The sequence below is a fragment of the Abramis brama genome, assembly GCF_963993115.1.
Source record: "Abramis brama genome assembly, chromosome: 15".
Classification (NCBI taxonomy): domain Eukaryota; kingdom Metazoa; phylum Chordata; class Actinopteri; order Cypriniformes; family Leuciscidae; genus Abramis; species Abramis brama.
Window position 1 is genome coordinate 29,319,505 of NC_139977.1, and position 25,341 is coordinate 29,344,845.

At 36.0% G+C, this 25,341-nt stretch overlaps 1 protein-coding gene across 6 annotated transcripts in view; it reads right to left on the reverse strand.

The window, feature by feature from the left end:
• The window catches only part of slc4a4b (solute carrier family 4 member 4b), a 55,354-nt gene that overhangs the window by 13,493 nt on the left and 16,520 nt on the right, over positions 1-25,341 (reverse strand). For 4 of the 6 annotated variants that reach the window (XM_084136987.1, XM_084136983.1, XM_084136985.1 and 1 more), the window contains exons 3-17: positions 24,931-25,104; positions 19,670-19,805; positions 15,667-15,827; positions 15,332-15,511; positions 12,557-12,649; positions 12,056-12,132; positions 9,276-9,433; positions 8,314-8,401; positions 8,079-8,233; positions 7,850-7,966; positions 6,897-7,071; positions 4,748-4,881; positions 1,747-2,015; positions 990-1,048; positions 636-824 (exon numbers count right to left, since the gene is read on the reverse strand). In XM_084136987.1, the coding sequence (XP_083993113.1) occupies positions 636-824; positions 990-1,048; positions 1,747-2,015; positions 4,748-4,881; positions 6,897-7,071; positions 7,850-7,966; positions 8,079-8,233; positions 8,314-8,401; positions 9,276-9,433; positions 12,056-12,132; positions 12,557-12,649; positions 15,332-15,511; positions 15,667-15,827; positions 19,670-19,805; positions 24,931-25,104 (2,165 nt within the window). The remainder of the gene's footprint in view (positions 1-635; positions 825-989; positions 1,049-1,746; positions 2,016-4,747; positions 4,882-6,896; positions 7,072-7,849; positions 7,967-8,078; positions 8,234-8,313; positions 8,402-9,275; positions 9,434-12,055; positions 12,133-12,556; positions 12,650-15,331; positions 15,512-15,666; positions 15,828-19,669; positions 19,806-24,930; positions 25,105-25,341) is intronic. The other 2 variants (XM_084136986.1, XM_084136988.1) reach the window with 1 other exon arrangement.

Consider the following 25,341-nt stretch of genomic DNA (forward strand, 5'->3'; position numbering starts at 1 on the left):
TAGATAGTTGACAGACAGACAGACAGACAGACAGATAGATAGACAGACAGACAGACAGTTGATAGATAGATAGATAGATAGATAGATAGATAGATAGATAGATAGATAGAATGCCTAAAAAAATTATAATTGTAAAAAAAACTTGATTTTATCTGATTTATTACAAAAGAGCTATAATAAACTAATATTATAATGATTTGCAATCAAAAATGTCTAAAGAAGAAATGTATGTTGCATTCTCCATAATCAGAAATCAAACAGAAATACATCACTGATCACGGAGTAGAAATGCACAATAAATACCAGAATCAAAAGTGAAAACTATAATCTTTAAATCTGTAATCTCTAATTAGTGGAGATTAATGGAGACTTACAATGTTTTAATGAGTGCAGATTGGTAATATGCTGCAGCATTTTTGTAAGGATCAGTGATGGGCTATTTTCCATTACAGCTGCCAAACCAAAAGACTGGTTTAATTCAAAAGCAATGACTTTCAGATTGAAGCTTAAAGTGTGTGTGCGTGTGTACACATGTGGTTGTGGGTGTAGTGGTTTTCCTACATCCTCATGCGTACAGAATAACCCCATTAAGATCCTCATTAATGTGTGATGACGACGTGTGTGTGTCGGTGTACCGTAGTTGGGAAAAATCTGCTGGTTTTGAACTTCTTCAGGCCCATGGAGCAGGTGTATGTGCCGAAGAACAGAATGAAGGACATCAGCGTGATATCAGGGACGTATTCACAAGCTGGTCCGAGCAGCTGACCGCCCCACTCCAGACACTCTGTGCGGGTCAGCGACATCCAGGTCGCGTTCAAGTGATGCTGCGCAGGTACAAACAATTATACTTTTTCTTATCAATTAAAAAAACAAAACAACATTCAATCTGTTTGTACTTGTGCAACTAGCTAATAAATGGCCGTTTTTAACGTATCTGGGTGTACTGATGCATTGTGGGTAATACAGTAATAAACACAGAGAGCATGTACCTGTCCAGTGCTGTTCATCAGGGCTTCCATTTTCTCCATGTACAGACCTGAACTGTTGCCTTTTGAAAGAAAAACGCAAAAATATGAGTTTAGCGTTATATTAAATCTGATATTGAATGCCAGCGTTCAAATTAAATCCCTGAGTTTGTTACTCTGACAAAAAAATAAATAATTATATATATATATATTCTTTGATCGTTTTTTTCCCCAGCTTTCCAAAAAGAATATCCAAGTCATTTGCATAAATGAACCATAAACAAAACGTAAAAATTTAATTATAAAAATGAAAACAAAAATAACAATTTGTCAATAAGTTATAAAAAATAACTTTTAAATACGAAGATATTTTCGGTGAAAACAAGTATTAATATCAATCTGTTACTATTATTTTAGTAATATGTTAATATTAAAAAAAGAAAATATTTATAAAAATGTACAAGACGACATAAACACTGATTATTTTTGTAGTTTTCTCTCTCTATTTCACACGTTCTATCTATTTTCTTGTTCACTGATGCATTGTTTCAACATAATAAAAAAAAAAAAAAATTATACTGATTAAAACAAAGTAATTTTTTTTCAATAGGGCTTTTAAATAATTAGATATTTTCTCTGAAAACAAGTATTGATATTAAAATACAACTATTATTATATTAATTAATATATTCTTATTAATGAAAATAAAGTATTAATACAAAAGCGTTGAAGAAGACATAAATCCAGATTATTATCCTCTCTCTGTCACTGATGGCCTCACCGTCTGGAGGACTGCAGTGACACCCGTACTGCGTGACCATGTCCATGTCATAGCCGGAGTTGATTGGATGATGGTGAGCCAGTTTGATCATTTTCTTAAAGGCGTCGTAGATGAAGATGAAGCTGATGAGAGCAGAAAAGCCTTCCTCAGTAAAGCGGGTGAAATACTGCACCAGGAAACTGGCGTCTGTGGCGACCAGGATCAGACACAGAAACCCAGACCACAGGCCGATCCACAGCCGGAACTCCAGATAGTCGAAGTCATTATCCCTGAACCAATCAAAGAAACACACAGCATCGTTACCCACTAACAATCACAACACAGGAGGAAAATAGCCAACCAATGAGAGAATAGGGATAAAATGACTAAGAGTATTTTTTAAATGGCATACTAAACACAGTGTGCAAGCTTTCTTTTTGCATGGATTACCTGGATAACTTTCTACTTTACCAAATAACATTACGTGCCACTGATCCCATAATGCTCTAATAATAATAACTGTGATTTTTAATCTTCAGATTTATGTTAAAATGTATATGTATATATATAATACACACACACACACACACAGACATATATATATATATATATTTACATATATGTACAGTGCAATGCATAAGTGAATACACCCATGCTAAAGTTGACTAAAAAGAGGAATAAAAAATCATATTTTGGAAACTGAACTTAATGCCTTAATTTAAAAAATTAGGAAAAATCCAACCTTTAAGGACACCAATTTTCTTTGTGAATGAATAATGTATCGTAAATAAATAAATGTTCTTCCTTAAAATACATGGTGCATAAGTGAGTACACCCCTATGTTAAATTCCCATAGAGGCAGGCAGATTTTTATTTTTAAGTATTTAAAAAAAAAAAAATTTAGGATACTATGCATCCTGATAAAGTTCCCTTGGCCTTTGGAATTAAAATAGCCCCACATCATCACATAACATTCACCATACCTATAGATTGGCATGGGGTACTTTCCATAAGATCATCTCTCAATGCAAATCAAACTAGCTTTTAGGCTAACTGAAATAAAATCATGCCAATCTCTAGGTATGGTAAAGGCTATGTGATGATGTGGGGCTATTTTAATTCCAAAGGCCAAGGGAACTTTATCAGGATGCATAGTATCCTAAATTTTTTTTTTTTTAAATACTTAAAAATAAAAATCTGCCTGCCTCTATGGGAATTTAACATAGGGGTGTACTCACTTATGCACCATGTATTTTAAGGAAGAACATTTATTTATTTACGATACATTATTCATTCACAAAGAAAATTGGTGTCCTTAAAGGTTGGATTTTTCCTAATTTTTTAAATTAAGGCATTAAGTTCAATTTCCAAAATATGATTTTTTATTCCTCTTTTTAGTCAACTTTAGCATGGGTGTATTCACTTATGCATTGCACTGTATATACAAACACACACATATATATACTGTGTGTGTGTATATATATATATATATATATATACACACACACACATATTATATAAACACACATTTTTATGTTGGATACAATTAATCGTTTTGACAGCACTAATATATATATATTTTTTTTTTAATATAATTTTTTTTATACATATAAATATACTTTTACTACTATATATATATATACTTTATACTTTATATATACGTGTTACGGACTGAATCCAGACATCTTCATTGATTAAAATGTACTAATCATATTAGTATGCTACATCTTAATCATCAAATATGTTACACTCCATAATTATAGACTCAGCGGATTAGATGGAAACCCTCAGCAAAGCTGAACTGATACACACTGGCAGAAGCACACATGAAATCTGACTCAATTATTCATAATGGAACATAAACACAGAAACCTGAATCCAGAGAGAGAGAGAGAGAGAGAGAGAGAGAGAGAGAGAGAGAGAGAGAGAGAGAGAGAGAAATGTATTCATGCACACACACACACACACACACACACACACACACACAGACAGAGAGACGAGACCTTGCCGGAAAGGTTGAAAACAATAAGATGTATCTTGATTCCAGATAACTCTGAACGTGTTGTGCCAGATGACACACAACTAAAAGACTTCCAGGGAATGTTGCTTGTTTTTGGTCAAACTAAATATAATATATCAATAATACAGAAAGGAAGTATAAAACATCTAGATTTGGACCCAAACTCATACCGATGTTCTCAATTGATTCTGTAACTGAATGTGAAATGGACATATCTGGCTATTAAATCTGACTGAAATGGCTCATATAAACACTGTCGACTGTACATACAGCCTTACATGGTGAAAGAATAATTTATTGAGATTATTAGTAATGTGATTATTATATTAACTGAATAACAGCAATAATAACAATTATAATAAAATATTTAATTAGTAATTAATAGCAATATTATACTTAAATAAATTATTATTAGTAATAAATATTGTTGTTGTTGTTGTTGTTGTTGTTGTTATAAATATTCCATAATTATTTTTTTTGTTTTTATCATTAATGCAATCTTATTATCTTAATTTAATAATAATATATTATAAATAGTTAATAATAATAAACTTAAGTAAATAAATAATTGTTAATAATAAATAAATAAATAAATAATAGTTGTTATAATTATTCTATAATTATTTTTTGTTTTATGATTAATGCAATCTATTGTATTAATTTAATAAAACTAATAATAATATATTTAAATAATAATACTACTATTACTACTACTAATAATATACTTACGCAAGTAAATACATAATTATTAATAATAAAAAAATTACTATTATTGTTGATATAATTATTATATAATTATTTTTCATTTTATTATTAATGCAATAATTTATTAAACACTTTTTTTTTCTTATTTTGTTCCGTTCCCACTGTTTTATCAATGCAGCAGGCTAACTGATAATTAAGTGGATTTTACCACACCACATTAAAGCAGCCTTGTGTTTGAGTATGTGCTTGTGCATGCATGCTTCAGTGTGTGTGTGTGTGTGTGTGTACGCCACCCACTTGCTGAAGTTAAAGAGCAGTCGTTCGAAGACGAGCACGGGCCCGGTGCTGCTCAGGATGGTCAGAGGTTGACCCGCAAACAGACAGAACACGGCACCAGCTAACGCCGTCCCCAAGAAACTCTCCAACACGCCCTGCACAGACATCAAGCGGAAAATAAGACCACTAAAAGCACTAAAACAGGAACTCTTATCTGATCTGAGCCTGTATGTGCTGTCAGCTGTTTCTGAAAACGCTTAATCAGACAAACACCTGTTTCCAACACAAACGGCTGGAGTTTTCTCAGGTGAGCATCACTTTAACATGCATTTGCTCACACGATGCCTTGGTTATTTGAACAAGCCTCTAAATATTAAACTTAAGTACACAGTAAGAAAACAAACAGAAAAGGCCATTTTCCTCCAGGGTATTTCCTTTAACCCTAAAACAACACAATGCAATGCGTATTTAAAAAAAAAAGGTAAAACACCTGTGAAAAAAATCAATACAGAAATTTCCTTCATATTAGCACAGTACATTTGGGCCCTATTTTTACAGACTTTTCTTAGAGTTTAATGCATTGTTTTGATTTCGTTGATGAGGAGAGGTGTGCTGATTTTTACCTGCTGGACGATAAAACTGACCTAACAAAATCCCATAGACTTACACTGTAAATGTGAAACTCTTGATAAAGTCGTGACAGCTCAATTTTGGTGAGTTATCACGGCATATTTCAACTCTTCTGCATTCAGATTTGAGTCCATTCTGTTAGTCTATTCCTGCCACATAAGAAAAATAAAATCTTGTAAATCTTTGTAAATCATACAATGTATGACATAAAAAGTCGGAATTATGACATGAATCAAAAATTTGAGAAGTAAAAAAAAGTCAGATTATGACATACTTATAGAGTTTTTAATCTCATAATGACTTAGTATGTCATAATTTTGACTTTTTAGCTCATCATTTTTAAATTTTAAGTCATAATTTGTATTTAATGTTATAATTTTAATTTTTTTGTCATAATTTTGACTTTTTAACTAATCATTTTGACATTTATCTCAAATATGATTTGAATGTCAATTTCGATTTAATTAGGAATAAATTCAATTTCGAAATAAATCATAATTTTGACTTTTTAATCTTTTTTACATTATAATTTAGATGTTTTTGAGTGTCATAATTACTATGTCTTAATTTCTACATTTATCTCATAAATATGACTTGGTATGTCATAATTTAAACTTTTGATGTCATAATTTTGACTTAGTGTGTCATAAATTAGATTTTTTATCTCTCAATTTTGACTTTTAATTTAATAATATTGATTTAGTTTGTCATAACTTCGAACTTAGTATGTCATAATTCCAACTTTTATGTCATAATTATGATTTACCAGTGCATGATTTATTATTTCTTATGTGCCGGCTTCCATAGAATTGTGTCTTGAGTGCATTTCTACCAAGCATGTTTGTATATTTACCTTCAAACACAAGTCATCTTCAAGGTTTATGAAACAGGTGAGAGAAAAAGTCCTTGTGTGCAATTCAGCAACCTGAACCTAAAGCTATTATTCGACGTATCTGAAGCAGGCTTTGTAGGTAAGGGCAGAGGTCACGAAGGATTCCCTTAGAGGGATTTTTTAGAAGTGTAGTTGTGTGATTTTATGTGCGTGTGTGCGCTTGTGTGTAATCTGAGGATATTTATAGCTGATCCTCCTTAGCCTGCGCCATATAAATGCACTGCTAAATATATGTGCAAACTTCGCAGTCACTGCACATGTCCAAAAGTACCATTCACAATCCTGACTATTTATATACACAGTTGTTCGAAGAAAAGCGCTCTTCCTCCCTCTCTCTCCCTCTCTCTCTCTCTCTCTCTCCCTCTCTCTCTCTCTCTCAGTATAGCACGGATCAAATCCCAACATGCAACGTACATCTGTTTCCAAACACCCGATCTAGGAAACACATAACATATATTTGAAGTGACATGTTTAATAATCAAACAGCTATCCGTGGCCTTTAAATCCCTGGAGCTGTGAACACAATGTCAGCCAAATTTTATTTCCATGAGCTCCTGAATAAACCCACAATAGCCAAGCCAAATCGGTGGACACTAGTTAAGTACAACACACACAAACTCACAGAGAAAAAGCCTTGAACGGTCTAACCTGCATGTTCTCCGTCGCGTCTCCCAGCAGCCCTCCGAAGGTGATGGCGTTAGTTACGGTACCCAGGTAAATAAACAAGATGGCAGACAGAGACTGAATGTGGATAGCGTCGTAAAAATCGCTCGCAAAAAATGGGAGTTTCCTCTTGATGTCCAGAATGAGACCTCCGCAAAACCTAGGAGAGATAGGGATTGTGTTTTCTTACTGAAAAATGCTTTCTCAGGTAACCTAAAAATTATACTGCCATTTGATTTTTTCATTAATTTAAAAAAATAATATTATATGGTTTTAATTTTGCATACACCATCAAAAGTAATAGAAAAAAGTAATTCAAAAAAGTCTTTGTTAAAGCGTTATAAGCCATGAACCAAACTAACCAGCTACAAGGTAAATCATATTATTACAAACTATGATTTGAAGCAAAAAATTATTTGAAAATCAGACAAAAATACAAAAGTACAAGACTGTGTACTTAACGGCTCTAATGAGGGAAAGAACTACAATCCCATGAAGCATTGCGAACAGCATAATCGAATTAAAAGCGAGTAGTAAAACTACTCATTTAGAAATGTTGATTATATAAAACTAATATATTTTAAGTTTATTGTAAAACATACATATATATACACACATCTTAAAATATTTTGAGAGTAGTAGGAGACGCGATTGCGTTATTCGCAGTGCTTCATGGGAGTGGGCGGAGCTAACAAGCTCTTCTGGAGTGTTTTGCTCGTTTCGACAATCTGATTGGTGGAATTTTCTATACAGCATCATGGGTAATGTAGTTTTTCACCACAAATTCCACTGTTAGCCGTTATTATTTTAAAATTAAGCTGAAATAAATGTGGCCAGAAGCAAATACTATCGATTAACAACCTCGTAGTTCACAGTAGGACTGTCTTTAAAACTTTGCAAGTTATCGTTAAAAAATGAATGCCCGTTTATACACTCACTTGCCCGTCTTTTTGAGTTCATCACCGACCGCATGGCCACCGCCGCCACCTGGACTCCCATCATGAGGCGTACCGCCATTCATCTGAAACCCTTCCCCTCCGGCAATAATGTTTTTACTAGAAACACACACACACAAACTCAGTTTGCTTCATCTGTAATCGGCTGTCATATAGCTGATTCAATTAACAATCAGATGAATTCTCCTGTCAGATCAATGATTGTTGGTACCGTTTATCAGCAGACGGGATGGATTTAGGAGGTTCGATCCTGATATCAGGATCCCACTCCCCCGGAGGAAGAACAATGACTTCATCTAGGAACTCGTCGATGCCTGCCAGCAGGTCGCCACGGTCTTTCGCTTTATATGCTATGTCGTGAAACACCTGCAGGGGCCGAAATAAAAACTATGAAAATACTGCAAGCATGCATATAAACACATGAATGAGAAGACTTTCACACACACCTCATCAGACATGAGCGTGGCGATTGCACGTCCGATCTCCCGGTATGAATTGGCCTTTCCTTTGGGCCCCAGCAGAATAAAAAGGAACCTACAAACACAAATACATATTGTAGTAATCAGGGCTTGACATTAACACCAGCCAACACGGCAAATGCGGCTGGATTTCAGCGGTGGCGTGTAACACAGTCACTCCTACTAGCCACTTTGGCAGGTTGAATTTTAGATATAATATATACATTTTTCAAATGTAATCTTTAAAAAGGCGTCTGAAATAATAAACTAAGTGCAATGTAGAGTCAAAAATACAGATTTTTCGATACAGAAATATCTTCCAATACTCATTTTCTGCAGTAGATACACGATACCAGCTGCGCTTTCTCTCTCTCTCACCTCTCCGACAGCGAGTGACACACAAACCCGCCTCGCTTCACTGACTCGTTTCATTTGCTCCGGATGAATAATATTGCTGTTACAGGGCCTTAATTTCGGGGTGGGATTGTGCGTATTGCACATCATTTTACTCATTCCCGCAGATTTTGTGCTCACACCCATAAAGCTGCCTCTCAGTATTGAATTGAGTTATTTTTCGCGGCTTATTGCACTTAAACACAAAATAATGTAAAATGCCAGGCTTGGTAAGTATGCACGTATACACAGTCGGTTATGTTTTAAGTGAACGTAAGCCGTTGAGAAAGAAAACACATGTGTAACAGTATAATGGATCCGTGCATCAGGTCTTAAAGTGACAGCAGCCTAATAAACCTGCTGCCAAATTATGAGATAATATTAAAAATATCTATATGGCAGTTTTTCCCTTTGGTATCGATGTCAAAATTGTGGCCAGTGAAAATGCTGAGTGGCTTTGGAAAACCACCAAACACAGTGGCTGATAAGCAAAAAAGATATAGTCAAGCACTTTTTTTTATGATTTATGAATCACAATGCAATAGTGAGTTGGTTACCGTGTGGGAACAGGAACCTCGGTGAGACCTCCTAACATGACGGACTGCTGAAGACGCACAAAAGCCACGAAGGGGGAGTCCAGAAAATCCACCTCCCCGACCAGCACATTTGACGCCTCCGCATCCCGAGGAACTTTCTTCATGAACTTATTATTCAACTAGAGTGAAGCAATAAGAAAAAAACACAATTTTCATTACATTCAGTGTGTGCGCTGTTTTAATGTGTTGGTTTGTAGGCTTTTCACACTTGAACTGGGTCATTCTAAACCCTGGGTTAATGGAAACCCTGGGTTATCTTGCTTCCTGATGGCCAGCTTTGTCTCCGTACCGCCGTGATGAATCCGATCAGATGCAACTAGATGAAATATTTTGAATGATACCAATCCACAATCTGATTTCTGACTTGTAATGCAGCCTGAATCATAAACACACCGTGTTCGTTTGTTGGCCAGAGGAGAACTGACCCTCGACTGTTTTTTTTCCATTCTGTCTCCTGATGGAGTTTGGGTTCCTCGCCACTGTCGCTTCATAAAAATATTACTGATCTGACACTATTGTATATTTTCTGCAGAACTGCTTTATAGTGAAATTTAACTAATTGAATAATTGATGATCTTTACAACAGAACTGAATCAACACTGAACTGAACAAAGACACCATTTTCTTTTCAAAGCTGCAAAGTGAACTCTGTTTGCATCATTGTACAAATATAGTAAATAATGATTAAATATATCTCTATATACCTAGAATAATCTTCAGATTACATTATTTCTTTCTTTCACACATTTGTCAAAAGAAGCTTTATGAGATCATATGTCAGCGGAATATAAAAGTCTGATACGATTTAAGCCGAATGGAAAGAAAGAAACAAGCTCACAACTACATAAACAAAAGCATCTGAGTCATAAAACACTTAATTAGCGATGAACACTGACATTGAGATGACAGACAGCCTGGAACACACACACACACACACACACACACAAAAGAGGCCTTGTGCTATCAGTGTAATTACTGCAGTAGCGTGAATAACACACAACAGGAGTTCTGTGCATTTGACAAGGCACTCACGCTAATCCACAAATATTGACGCAACTGACGACAGAAGCTATGTTTTGTCCTTGTGTGAAAGACAGCCACTGAGTTTCATTGTGCGCTACTTTGTTTGAAGAAAGAGTTTCTTTTGTCCTTTTGCACTCATTCCTGTCCTACTGATGTCACGCCCAGGGCTGTAGCCTTCCTAACCACACTTCACACGGGAGAAACAGTCATTTATCCTCCCTGTAATGAACTCTCGGTGGGAGAATCTCACAAATCCTGTTAAGAACACACCTAAGTCAGAATTCAGTATAAAATACCACTCAATTTTAAAGAAAATAAAGCCTGTTTTCAAACCATTAAGACAATATTTTCTTGGCGATGAAGAGCATTTCCCCATAATTCAACAACAACAACAAAACTCAGTACTAAAATTATTATTATTATTTAAATATTATTATATTATATTAAAATAATATGAATAATAATAATTGTTGTTAATAAAATGTTAAAATAAATATTATATAATATTATCAAAAAAATACATTATTATATTATTAAATAGCCAAGCTTTTATATTTTAATATATACATGTTATATATTATTTTTTATATACATATATATATCATTTCTCTTTTTACTTATCAATTTAAATATTACTATAAGTATTGTTGTTATTTAAAATAGGGTTAGGGTTAGGGTTAGGGTTAGGGTTAGCTCCGGGTAGCTCATTTGCTCCGGATGAATAATATTGCTGTTACAGGGCCTTAATTTCGGGGTGGGATTGTGCGTATTGCACATAATTTTACTCATTCCCGCAGATTTTGTGCTCACACCCATAAAGCTGTCTCTCAGTATTGAATTGAGCTATTGCACTTAAACACCTCCCCGACCACCACATTTGACGCCTCCGCATCCCGAGGAACTTTCTTCATGAACTTATTATTCAACTAGAGTGAAGCAATAAGAAAAAAACACATTTTACATTCAGTGTGTGCGCTGCTTTAATGTGTTGGTTTGTAGGCTTTTCACACTTGAACTGGGTCATTCTAAACCCTGGGTTAATGGAAACCCTGGGTTATCTTGCTTCCTGATGGCCAGCTTTGTCTCCGTACCGCCGTGATGAATCCGATCAGATGCAACTAGATGAAATATTTTGAATGATACCAATCCACAATCTGATTTCTGACTTGTAATGCAGCCTGAATCATAAACACACCGTGTTCGTTTGTTGGCCAGAGGAGAACTGACCCTCGACTGTTTTTTTTAAATATTATATTATATTATAAATATTTACATTTAAATTATACTAACAATATATATTTTTTTTATATTATATATATATATATATAATATATCATTTTACATCTCAATTTAAATATGATTATATGTACTCTTGTCATTTTAAATATTATATTTTAACATTTTAAATAATTTACATTTACATTATTATATTATTAAATTGTCCAGCATTTATATATCATGGTAGTATTTGCTGATTTTAATAAGAATAATGATAAAAAAAAAAAAAAAATTCTTATTTTTTCTTTTGATTTTGATTTTTGGGGGTAAAATATTACCTGGACATATTCATGAGATTCACGCTGGTACTCTAACACACTTTACCATCATGTCTGTGATAAGACCCAACAATATTTTCTTGCAGAATTAATCTCTGCTTCTACATGTGAAGAAACTATTAACGCACGCACGCGCACACACACACACACACTTCACAGTACCTGGTCTTTCTCAGGCTTGTCTGAGAGATCGTTGAGGCTGTTGGAGGTCAGGTTACGGTGGGCCGTGGTTGGACTACCTGCAGAAGTCGTACAAGGTCAGAGGTCAAACACCTGTCAGCGGCTAAAACGCTAAACACGTTGTGGAAAAAATACAATAAAATTCTTAGGAAACAAAGAGGCCCAAGAATTCCAAACATAAGTTATTTTGTTATATCTACATCTCAATACATTCCTTAACTAACTTGTTGGACGGGTTACAGAAAACTAAAACACTTCCAGTTATCTTTAATTTTTGAAGAGATAATAATCAATAACAGTCATCATACTATTTTTTAGATACATACAACATTGACTTTATGGCATCTTTTACTTTTTTCAAAGCGTTCCTAAAATGTCCTTATCTGCAAATTTACAAGACCTGATTTTCAGCAGCAATCTTACAGTGAACCAGACCAACAGCAAATCTAGCATGAATCAGTCTGAATCTTCAGCTAGACTTACAGAGAAGTCCCATGCTGTTGCTTCTCTGCATCTGAATTTGCTCGTCATGTTCAAAGTTGATAAAGCAAGGCACAGGTTGATCAAGAGGACGCGCTTCACACACACAGAGAGAGAAAGAGAAAAGACAGGGTTGCATGCATGTCAATCAAGACAAGTGGAAGGGACAAGAGACAGGGAACAGAGAAAACAAAGCATTAGAGCAGAGAAATCAATTAAAGTATGTTTCAAAGCGCTGATTCAGAAATTGAATTTGAGCTTCAAATTAAAATGAAAGTTGACAACATTCACGAAAACCCAATCAGCACCTTCTCTTTGAACTGAAGAGAAATGATCACAGTTTGAAAGGAAGACATACAACTTTCTGAGAGAGCAGAGTTAGAGAAGCTGTGAAACTGCTGCTGCTTTGAGATCTAAGCTATACATATTTATAAATAATATATTTATACATTATATATAAATATATAAAGTAAGAAATAAGCAAATGAATGAATGCCAATTAATCTTTTTTTTTTTTTTGAGAGAGAGAGAGAGTGGTTAATTTATATTCGAACAATCCGAAACAAATGATTCCCTAAAATAAAAAGGTGTGTGCCTGAGAAAGTGTTTGATGATTGTTTCAGCTCACCCAACTGTAAATTTGTGCAGTACAACATGTGCAGTACATTGAAACCAATCATGTAGCACTGCCCCACTACTCGGTACAAACACCTTGCTTCTGGAAAAGTTACAATATTATGAAAACATCTGATCTATTGTCAGGCTACCGAAGAATGTAGGCAACATTTCGTGACATTTCCAGTTCTTTAAACATTAAAGTCAACATAAAACCTTTTACTTTCATACTGAGAAAATGCATTTTAGTCGGATGGTGAAAAGTACACTATATAATTCTGATTCTTGTTCTCTTTTTTCCAGCAGACTTTCCTCTGTTCAGTGTTTATTTAAACAAGAGATTCCCCGGAGGTTTGAGATTTAGCTGCTCCATGTCAACCTTTCTCACTCGTCGTGAAACTAACCTCTGCCACTCACACACCAGACACGCGTCAAAGTAGCCGGAGCAACTTTTCTCTGTCGATCTCTCTCCACTGGCGTTCTATTGTTCAATAGTTGTTCAAAGTGTTTCTAGGGATGCTGATTGTTAGTAGGCAGCTGTCTGACTCTGAGATGGTGACCGGGAACATATGATCGGGCGGGCCAAGTAATAAAAACATTCCATTCCAATTAACCGAGGATGGATGACAGATAAATCATTATAATGTGTTGAGTTTAATAAAGACACGGAACTCTCGTCACGGTAAAACGCAATGAACGTGCGTGACTCTTTTACTTTCGTTTTCAACAACGTAATTCTCTTCAGGGAAAACCAATCAAGGAAAACATATCAGGGCTCGACAATAACTATTGTCCGGGACCATAGACTGTGTCCGGGACACGTGTTTTTTTCTTTTTTTGAAGGGAAAAGTGAGAGAGAATTGTAGCCCAACCGGACAAATGCCCTGATTAAAACAATTTTTTATATAAAAATAAAAAATAACTAGGGAATCACCGAAAACATGAGGATGATTCTGTTTTATTTCATTTAATGTAAGTGGCGACTGAAAGCCTATAGTTGATAATAATATAGGCCTACCTAATGTACTGACGGTAACAAAGTTGCGCTGTTGAGGCTCGCGCAGTTATTTATAACGTATTTTAGTTAAGAAACAATATATAGCCTAGGCTACACACTACCAGTTGTTTTCCTGAATGCCATCAAGATTGAAACTGAGACTGATTTCATAACAGTTCAATAAACAAATAGTTAAAATTAAGTCACTTACATTTTAGACGCAATGACTGTTTTTGTTCTAATAGTATTAGGGAAACACATTAGGCTATATGATGATCTACGAAAAATTCGAATTAAATACCTTATTATTAAAATACATTATTAGGATTTTACCACCTCCGCCTCATTTTGAGGCAGGAAAAACCCTGATTCTAATACATCGACTTGTAGACGAGCCTGTATAATTCAATTTTCCTCTTTTTCTAAAAGTTTCTGGTTCAAACAAATATGGATGAATTAAACCAGTATTTTCACATTGTGCAGCATTTATAGCAGTAAAGTTGAGCGAGTGGATTAGGAACTCTGAGCTGGTGTGAGTGAGTGGAGGCGGGGCTCATTTACATAATCATGGTTCCACGTATACTTAATGAGCCAAGGGTGTAGAGTTACATTCAAGCTAATGTGAAGAAGGAATAAAACGTTTAAATGTGAAATTTGGTGATCAAAGATGCATTTTAAGGGATAAAATTTGTTCATTTCGAACAAAAGGGTTCATAGTGTACTTTTAAGTTAAGTTAGTTAAAGCCAGTTACTCCCCAAAACTGAGAGAAACATGATTAAATTGATACTAAATCAGATTAAATAAAATACTAAAGTGTTTCAGCAGCAGATTGCAGAAACCAATGCTTGTTCTGATACGTTTCTAATGGTTTCTAGTTCTTCCTGGGAGGGTTTGAGATTTACTGCATCTCATCAGCACATTTGATTACTTGCAAGTTTGAAACATCAAAGGATTTTCAGTTTCAGTTTTGCACTGTGCAAATGTGATTTTTCTTTCAACCACAAGGCTGTTAGAAAACATCTGTACGATATGAACGCAACATTTGTCAAATGTGTGTGAGACGTGCGGAAGGACTGATCAGATAGATGCTGATGGTGAAAGCGAGAGGAGAGATGTGGAAACCGATAGAGTGTAAGCGAGAGGTTTAATGTGGCAGCTGTGTTACCGTTCTCCTGGTTGGTGAACAGACGACTCGCGCTCGACACGCTTTTTCCAATGTCAGCCAGCGAACGCAGGTTGGACTTCTTGGTCTGGTGGCGATGTTTCCGTAGCAAAGTGTACATGACCATCTCCTTCAGGTCGGCCTTTAGCTGCCCGTTCTCGATCTGACTGTCAGTGATCATTTCTGAAAGACAGAGACAGATTTCATCAAGAATGTACTGGTGCTTTAAAGAACAGAAACCAAAACACTAATCTGAAGGTCTTTTGTAACCTCTTAAGAACCATATAACAATTCAAAAACCTTATACAGCCGAAATGAAGATTGAAGTGCAGTTTTACCAACGATCTGCTGAAGTGAGTTTGCCTCCATGTCCAGCATGATGGTTCCTTTCTCGATGCAGTTTTTCAGCTGGAAGAGCGAGTGAAGAGACAGAGTGGCCACATGGGGTTTACTCCACCGTTCTCCACCCTTCTCCACCTTCTCCTCAAACTTTATCCATCTGAGAGAAACAGAAAACACACTTAAATGTTTAGATAACAGCTGAATCTTGAAAAAAAATTAAATTTAGAGCACCGTGACCCTGTACAGTGACATTATCCCGGGTACTTGTTAAAATACCACGATAATACAATTTTTTGGGACATTTATCACAATGCCATGTTTTTTCAGAATGACATTTATCATCATAACACCTTTTATTTTTGGTCATGCACATTGATCATACACGTGTTTTACATGTAAATATAAATCTTTGTGTGTGAGTGTGTGTGTGTACATGTTTTTCTATCCCAGTGGGGACTTCTGATTCAAAGGTTTTTTTAGTCAGTATTTGTCAAGGATGTATTAAACTGATCAAAAGTGACAGTTAATACATAAATAAGGTCACAAAAGATTTCTATTTCAAATAATTGCTGTTATTTTCAACTTTCTATTTATCAAAGAATTTGTATTAATCAAGAAACAGTTTTTTTTTTCAACATTGATAATAATCAGAAATGCATCAAATCAGCATATAAGATCATGTGACACTAAAGACTCTGAAAAAAATCAGATTTGAATCACAAGAATAAATTACATTTTAAAATATGAAGAGTTCAGATGCAAAAGCCTCTAAGTGCCATCTTAAATTTTCTTCTAGAATGATCATTTTTATCAAGCTTGTATATTTAAGTTCAGTAATTTCACTTAAATGGCAATGCAAATTACCTATTAATTGTCATGCAAGTGAAATTACTGAACTTAAATATACGAGCTTGATAAAAATGATCATTCTAGAAGAAAATTTCAGACTGCACTTAGAGGCTTTTGCATCTGAACTCTTCATATACTCAAATAGAAGTTATTTTAAATTGTAAAAAATATTTCACAATATTAATGTTTTAACTGTATGTTTGATCAGTGCAGCCTTGGTGAGCAGAAGAGACTTTTGAATGGTATATGAATATGGCAATCATTTAATATCATGCTTTTACCATCACTGTTATACTTACTATAAGAACACATCAAATATACTTTTGTTGGTTTAAGCTTATACCATTTGGCAAAAACAGAAGGAGATAGATAGCTGCGTAACTTTAGATTTCTGCTGACTAACTGAAAGCTTTTTGATGTAAAATAAGAATCAAAATGATTCAAAGCTTCTGGCCCTGTTATCAGCTTACCCATGTCTGCTTGAGCGAATATCTGTCTTAGAGAAACGATACCCAACCACACACAGATATCCCTTAGAGCCCTGTAATCTTGTGCAGAGAGGCTGGTGAGCTGAGTTTAGCCAAGCGTGGGTATGATATCCGAGACAAAAGTGATACACACACACACACACACACACGGCGGCCTGCAGTTTTGATATGTTACCTGAGACACAGGTAAACCCAGAAACCCATGAGAACTCTGTGAACTCGGTTTGTGCATCCATCCATCACTCCATCCACACTCAGACACACACACACATGCACACACATAAAAACAATGGACTCTTTGTTAGCAAATGGTTTCATTTCAAAATGAGCCATGTAGATCTTAACATGTAAATCTGGACCATGCAAATTCAAAGAAAGAAACCGTCCCATGAAAGGACCGCCATTTGTGTCCGTAACATTTGATGGACTTGAACAAAACACAAAAACCTGCTATTGACTGCTATGTGAGATTAAATATATCCATTCAAAATTAATTATAAACATTCTATTGAAATATGATTTAATGTCGTATTTGCAGTTTAATTTGTTTTATTTGCATGTCCATATAATCCAAATAAATATATAAATTCTAAAACTTTGCACTGGTTTTCCCTTAATAAATCACATCATAAATCACATCTATGTAAACTAAATTAAAATAATATAATATAAATAAATAACATAAAGACAATTTATTTATTTATTTATTATATCCAAGAACCCCCGCACCCTATTATTTCTCTCAAAATAATAGTGAAGAGTTGAAACGTCATAATGAAAAGGAAGTGACATAAAAGTTTTCAGAGAAGCAAATTTCAAAAGCTTGTTCCATTGACATCCGTTGTTATTTTTCATGTTTCATGTTCAAGTACAACATATCCAAACCAAGTTCTGCCTTGTCATTTAAAAATACTTTAGCACTCGTTTCATAGAATGACTCAAAAACATGATTTAACTGTTAAATAACAGTTTCAGAAATTACTAGTTTGCAAGACCTGTGTGTGTGAGAGTGGGAGTGTGTGTGTTCTTGTATATATGGTTTATGAGGACACAAATGTATAATGACATGGGTATTACAACGTAAACAGGGTTAACGAGGTCCTCGTAGACCAAATAGCTTAAAAAAATAATAATACTAAACAGAATTATTACTCACTGTGTGTGTGTGTGTGTGAGTGAGTGAGTAAGAGTGAAAGTGTGAGTGTGTGTGTCAGTTGATATGTTCGTGGCAGGAAAAGATCATCCGTCACTCAATACACACAGGAAATCAAAACTACTTGGACCAGATGAAAGATGCTTTGTCTTTTTGCTGACGTGTCTTTCCTCGGTTTCTTTGTCTCTTGCTTTTTGATCAGTTCATAAGTATAAGTGAGCCAAAATAGTAAAAATTTTGTCATTATTTACTCCCTCTCATGCCGTTTATGTGAAAAACAAAACAGTCTGGAATGATGGCGAGTGAATGAGGGCAAATAGATTTTTGGGTAACAAAAAAAATAAAAATAAAAAAAATGAAGGAATGTACCTCCCCTTAAGTCCAGATCTGTTTCTCAGATACATTTTGTTCTTGTGTAATTTATTATTGTTTTCTGCTTAACCCTTATTCTGAAATCAGAAGGCTTATCTAATAGCATACGTGAGAGGGAACACAGACAGGAATGTGTAAAATCCTAAGATCAGTCAAGTGGCACTAAAATCGTGAGCATTTGGTAAATGACGCGAGTGTTTAATACTTCTGTTGTTTTAGCGGAGAAAAATGAGAGGTCTCCCCCTTTCAAGCGTATGTTTCTGACCTACATATCCGTCTGAGAACAAAATAGCTGGAAAAAAAAAATCTGCTGAAGTCAACGAAATTAGAAAATGATGCAAAATGGTTAATAAACACAATGATGGGATTCCTGTGACTCAAAGTGTCTGCCAAATGCATCAATGTAAATGCAAAAATGTGCAAATGAGCCAATCAAATGCCAGAATACTGTGATTTGTTCCATGCAGATTAGCCAATGAAATTCAAGAACTAAACACCTTAGGAACATAAAATTAACTCAGAATAGTATACTAGCATGCTATTCTTACTATTTCTGCAATATAAAGTTATGGCAGAAACAGAAAGAGTAGTATGATAACGTGCTATTTTGAATTAAGACAAGCCTTGCGTCCCAATTTGCATACTATTTGTCCGAAATACTGTTCGATATTAGTATTCTTAAATACTATTTAGGGTGGATATTATGCAAATTGGGATTCATGGATAATTAAAAAATTCAAATATTAGCAGACTAATCTTACGATTTATGCAATATAAAGATATGGCAGAAAAGGTATTATAATAACATGCTATTCTGAATTAAGACAAGCCTCGCATCTTAATTCGCATAGTTTTCGGCCGAATTTCTGTTCAATATAGTTATAGTTATACTATATCGATATAGTTCGATATAGTATTCTTGACTTGGGAGTGAAGTGTGCAAATTGGGATGCTGGGATAATAGGCTAGAAAAAAAATCCTCTTTCATAACAGTAGAAGAAGACAGTTTACATTAACCAGTATAGCGCCCCTTGTGGCCATACTGAGAATATAATGTAAGATGAACTGTGAAGACTTGTGAAATCAAGATGCATTTTTGTTCAGTTTAAATATTTCTTGAGTGTTTGTACACTTTACCTGGCCGTTTCCTTCCACTCCATCTCTTGACCGTCGACGGAAAGAAGCTCGTCGAGTTCGGTGAAGAGTTGCGGTGGAGGTGGGCCGCTGTCATCTTCCCCCAAAATAAAGCGGATCCGCTCTGCTGCCGGAGAAACTGATGAGGAAACAACAAACAAGGTGTGACAGGCCAGCTTATAACATAAAGACTGCTAGCCAATACAATGAAACTACAGATCATTTACCAGAAACAGACAATTACACAACAGGACAATAGCACTCTGTCTGTGTCTGCTTTAGGTGGGAATGTAATAGAAATAGAAATAGATTGTTTCCTGCACAGGTGTTATGTAACATCAAGATGAATGAGCTTTCTTGTAAATGTGAGTGTTACACCCAAAAAGCAGTCAGTACGTGAGACTTTATTTCCTGGAGAAACAGAAATAGATAGTGTTGCGAAAGCAGACTGAGCCAGAACTGAACCTTCTTTGAGATTTCAATCTGAATTTGACAGGGAAGTTGCCTTGAGATGCAAAGCACAAAATAAATGCATGAGGAAAATGCATGAGGAAGCCTATGTCAGCATTTCTCATAACCACACTGTTGTATACTGAATGTTATAATGTGAAAGTTGCGCCACACCTTTTCTAAACGTGCACGCGTTTAAATGTTTTAAATGTCAAAGACTTAATTCTCTGCACAGGCAAGGCCTTTTTTAAAGGTCAAACTAGACTAAACAAATGGTTTAAGATGAGACTTTTGCAATACTGATGAGATCTGTGTCTACGTCTGGGAAATTAGGTCCAAAAATACAGTGATTTCTGTGATTCTGGCCTTCTCTGCTAGTTAGGGAAGTCAGCACATGGGGAAATCTCTCGTTTGCATTGCAACAAGACTGGATAGTTTGATTCAAAGTCTGCATTGGGACATACCAAGTGTATTTACATGTGTATCAACGCATGTCATGCATGTGCATAGATGTGCAAGCTTCTTTTCAGTCTAGCCTCAGGTCAAGGTAAAGTGTGTGTGTGTGTGTGTGTGTGTGTGTGTGTGTGTGTGAGAGAGAGAGAGAGAGAGAGAGAGAGAGAGAGTTATTAAAACTCACTCTCTCTCTCTTACACACACACACATACACACACACAATGTCCAAGTACAACTAAATACATATCAAACCATGTCATGCATGACTAATATAGCTATAGTTAGCTATACATTTCTGACTGTTTATGTCTTTGTCAAACTCATAATTTCAAATTGTCAACTCTGAATTTTAGGTAAGTTCTGAATTCTTCCACTTAACTGTTGTGACATCAAGAAAAAGCAACTACACTTTTCCTAGTAATTTCTCATCACATATCAACACTGCAGTAGATGGATCTATTTTGGCGTCTTTCGAATAACTTTCAGCAAGAAATAAAAAAAAAAGTCAAAATGCACGACTTAAAAAACATTTATGATTCTGCATTTAAGCAGCTTTATGACATATATAGAGACATATGTGACACTGGACCACATTCTTTGAAATTGAGATTTATACATCACATGAAACGTGAATAAATAAGCTTTCCATTGATGTGTGGTTTGTTGATAGGACAATATTTGGCCGAGATACGACTATTTTAAAATCTGGAATCTGAGGAATGTGCAAAAAAATCGAAACATTGAGAAAATCACCTTTAAAGTTGTCCATTTATGTTCGCGATTGTGATGCATTCACTCACAAAAATAAATGTTTTATATATTTACAGTAGGAAATTTACAAAATATCTTCATGGAACATGATCTTTACTTAATATCCTCATGATTTGTGGCATAAAAGAAAAATCTATAATTTTGACCCATACAATGTATTGTTGGCTATTACCACAAATATACCCGTGTGACTCGTGACTGGTTTTGTGATCCAGGGTCACATATTTGTTTATTTGATGGTCAGATGTGATGAAAAGATGCTCTTTGCATCATCTCAAATCTTGCTAGAGAACATGATCATCAGATTTTGTTCATATCAGTTCCAGTGCTGCCGTCATTGAATCAAACGAGATTCAGAGGTTCTGAATAATCACTCAATTTGTTATGCTGAATATAATATGCAATTACAACAACTGTATCAAAGTAGAAAAATGCACGATAACCAATACCAGATTTTATCCTTAAACATATCGAAGGCTTTTTAGCACTGCCTTTCTTTCTCTGTGCAGTTTAGCACATTTGGAGCATGCTAAGCTAATCTAAGCTAAACTAGTCAAAGCTAGAGGATTGTTGTCCTCCCTCAGTGGCCTGAAACAGCCCCTCTGGAGTAAATAAGGCCATGGTGTGCATAACAGAGAGAGGGGAAGAACATCCCTTCGGCCCACGCTTAACTCCATGCCTCCTAACCTGAGCTAAAAGTTAACACCTCTTACCACAAGTGGCTAGAATTACCCATTATACACTAGCTAGCATATCCTCAACACTGAAACTAGCAGTATCAGCTGACCACTAATGCTAAATCCAGCCACAAATCCAGGCCATGAGAAGCCGTACAAACTATTTGTGCGAGAAATGTGTTTGTTAGTTTAACCCAGTGACTAACTGTAAGTAATGACTGTGTGAAACGTGTGATTTCTGCGCTCTCACACGATCTACAGTCGAAGGAGCGATGGAGAGGTAGAATGGGTTCACAGAAGATAAGCGCAGATAAAGGTGACTGTGCACTTGTTTAGCTTGATGCTTTGCCTTTTCAGCCATGCCACTGATAAGGAGAGATTAGCACACACAAAGACCTTTAACTGAGGCTGTAAGGACCGCTTTATCTCGTTCTCTCTCTCCATCGCTCTCTGATTCTCCAGAACATCAAGAAGTGCTCTGGGATAATCTGTAAAATAGGTTTTCTTCTAAGACATACTTGTAGAAATGTGTATTGGTTTATTTAAAACATGAAAGGAGATGTCTGAGCTGCTCTTTTCCTTGCAAGTAGAATGGTGACTATACTGCCAAAATCCCCAAAAGGTACTATAAAAATATAATAAAAGTAGTCAATAAGACTACAATCCAAGTCTTGCGAAGTAACATAATAGCACTGTGTCAGGAATAGTTCAAAATTTAAGTCATTGTATACTAGTCATGTGACATTTCTGCCTATCTTTCACTGGTGAAACAAATGAAATCCACACTTAAAAAGAAAAAACCTTTTTACAAACCACATACCAGCAACAAAGTCATTTCACTCTGCGGCCGTCTTTGAAACACCCCTCGGGCAGCTATTTCACTCATTCAAGTACAGCTGCTGTCTCTTAGAATGAGGAAATATCAGATTCTCCAAAGCTGTTCACCAAGTTTATGAATAAAATTCATTTTTGAAATCACCAATGACACCTGACAACAACTGTCTCATAAACAACTGTCTCATAAACAACTGTCTCACAACTGTCTCAAAACACACCATAAATCAACTGTCTCATTATTATTATTTTAAAAATAAAAAAATAAAAAAAGTTTTCTAAATGCACAAATCATGACAAAAAACCCCAGCATTTTTACAGTCAGAAGTGCGCGTCTCAGAACACTGACTGGCTGCGTCCGAAATCGCATACTCTCTTGAGTATGTGCTTATTTTAAATATGTAAGTACTAAATAGTATGTTCTATGTAGTATGAATATGTGTCATATGAATATAATCTAGATGTACTACATTCGCCATGTTGTCATGGTCATGTGACCTACCAGCGTCAGTCGCGTCGCTTCACTGCCATTCATAAATCCTCTCCCGTGGCCTAATGGGATAGTAAAGTGTCCATCGTATGCATTTTATTGGCCAGCAGCCATATCACCCTGTAGCTCAAGCCCACTGAAGCTAAGCAGGGTTGAGTCTGGTCAGAACCTGGATGGGAGACCTCCTGGGAAAACCAGGTTGCTGCTGGAAGAGGTGTTAGTGAGGCCAGTAGGGGGCGCTCACCCTGTGGCCTGTGTGGGTCCTAACGCCCCAGTGTAGTGATGGGGACACTATACTGTGAAAGAGCACCGTCCTTCGGATGAGACGTTAAACCGAGGTCCTGACTCTCTGTGGTCACAAAAAACATCCTAATATGTCTTTCGAAACGAGTAGGGGTGTAACCCCGGCATCCTGGCCAAATTTGCCCAGTGGCCTCTGTGCATCATGGCCTCCTAATCATCCCCATAGATAGATCCAACCCACCAATAAGCTGGTGTGTGGTGGGCGTTCTGGCGCAAAATGGCTGCCGTCGCATCATCCAGGTGGATGCTGCACATTGGTGATGGTTGAGGAGATTCCCTCCTTCCATGTAAAGCGCTATATAAATGTAATGAATTATCTTTATTATTATTTTGCCGATAATAGTAGGTCATCTGGGTATTTTTGTCTACTCTTTAATGAGTACTGTGAATTCAGACAAACTTCTTTTGTCAGATACTGTGGGTGCTTCTCAATATCCCTCCTCGTCTCCTCGCTCCTCCGTCCTCCATCCTATGACCCGGAACCGATCGAGCTCAGCCATCTTGAAGGACATCTCAATTCTCTAATTTCACCGCGAGGAGTCGAGGATCGAGGAGTTAGGAGGCTTCCTGAGGAGTCATGAGCGAGGATACACAGGTGTATCCTATGCGGAAGAGTTTTATCGACTTAAACGTGACGCACGTCTAAATTCTCCTCCCTCTTCACATCGGTCACAATCATTTTAATTTATACTTTACCTTTGCAGTTTATATAAACCACACATCTCACATATTTCAACAGGGTATCTTGCTTTATTATTATTTATTATGAATTTCTTAAATAAACAAACTTCAACAACATAAGGGCAGATCCTTTGAGCGCTGCTGATGACGCGATGAAGTGACGCTCGAGTGATCAAGTATTCCAATGTATAAAAAAAAGTTACATTCGAATCCTCCATCCTCGCGTCTTTTCCTTGCAGCCTTCCCTCGCATCCTACAGGGGGCGGAGCTGAGACGCGAGGAAAGGAAGCGAGGAAAGGAAACGAGGATGCACAAATAAGAAATGAGAAGCACCCTGTGTGTATATATATAGTAGGGAAGTATGTGATTTCGGATGCAGCCGAAGTTTCTAAAGCAACCGGAGCTTCTAACAGCTGCTGTGACGCAATGACTTTAACAGTTGACAATTGGCTCTTTTATTTAAAAAGCGGGACTTTATTCCGCCATATTGCGCATTGCACTTTCTCCCATTCGTTTTGTCTACATACTATTTTGTTCATTTCAATAGCGCAGAGATACAGGAGCAGTTGGGCAGTTTTTCTTCATTTGAGGGCCGTGTCACTTACTGAGTGGTTTGAGGATGCTGGAGGAGGGATCATCTGTGTTCTCTGTGTCCGATTTGTCGCTCACGTTTTCCGTCACACGTTCCCTCCTCTCTTTGTGATTGGATCGTCGTCTGTGTCGCCGGCGGCGACGGTAACTCTTAGGCACATGAACGCCAATGTAGACTGTGTGATGACCTACACACAGGCACAAGGCATGGTAAGATTACAGGATTACCAACAAACACACACATACACTCTTACAGATACACAGATATATACATATGCGACAGGTTATAAATTAAAGTCTAAAAATAGATGAACAGATAACCAGATAAAGAATAATGATGTAATTGCTTTAGTAAATACAGCGTTTTTTCTGTGTTTAATATGTATGCCTGCTGCTGTCAATGATTATCCTGCCAATGTATAATC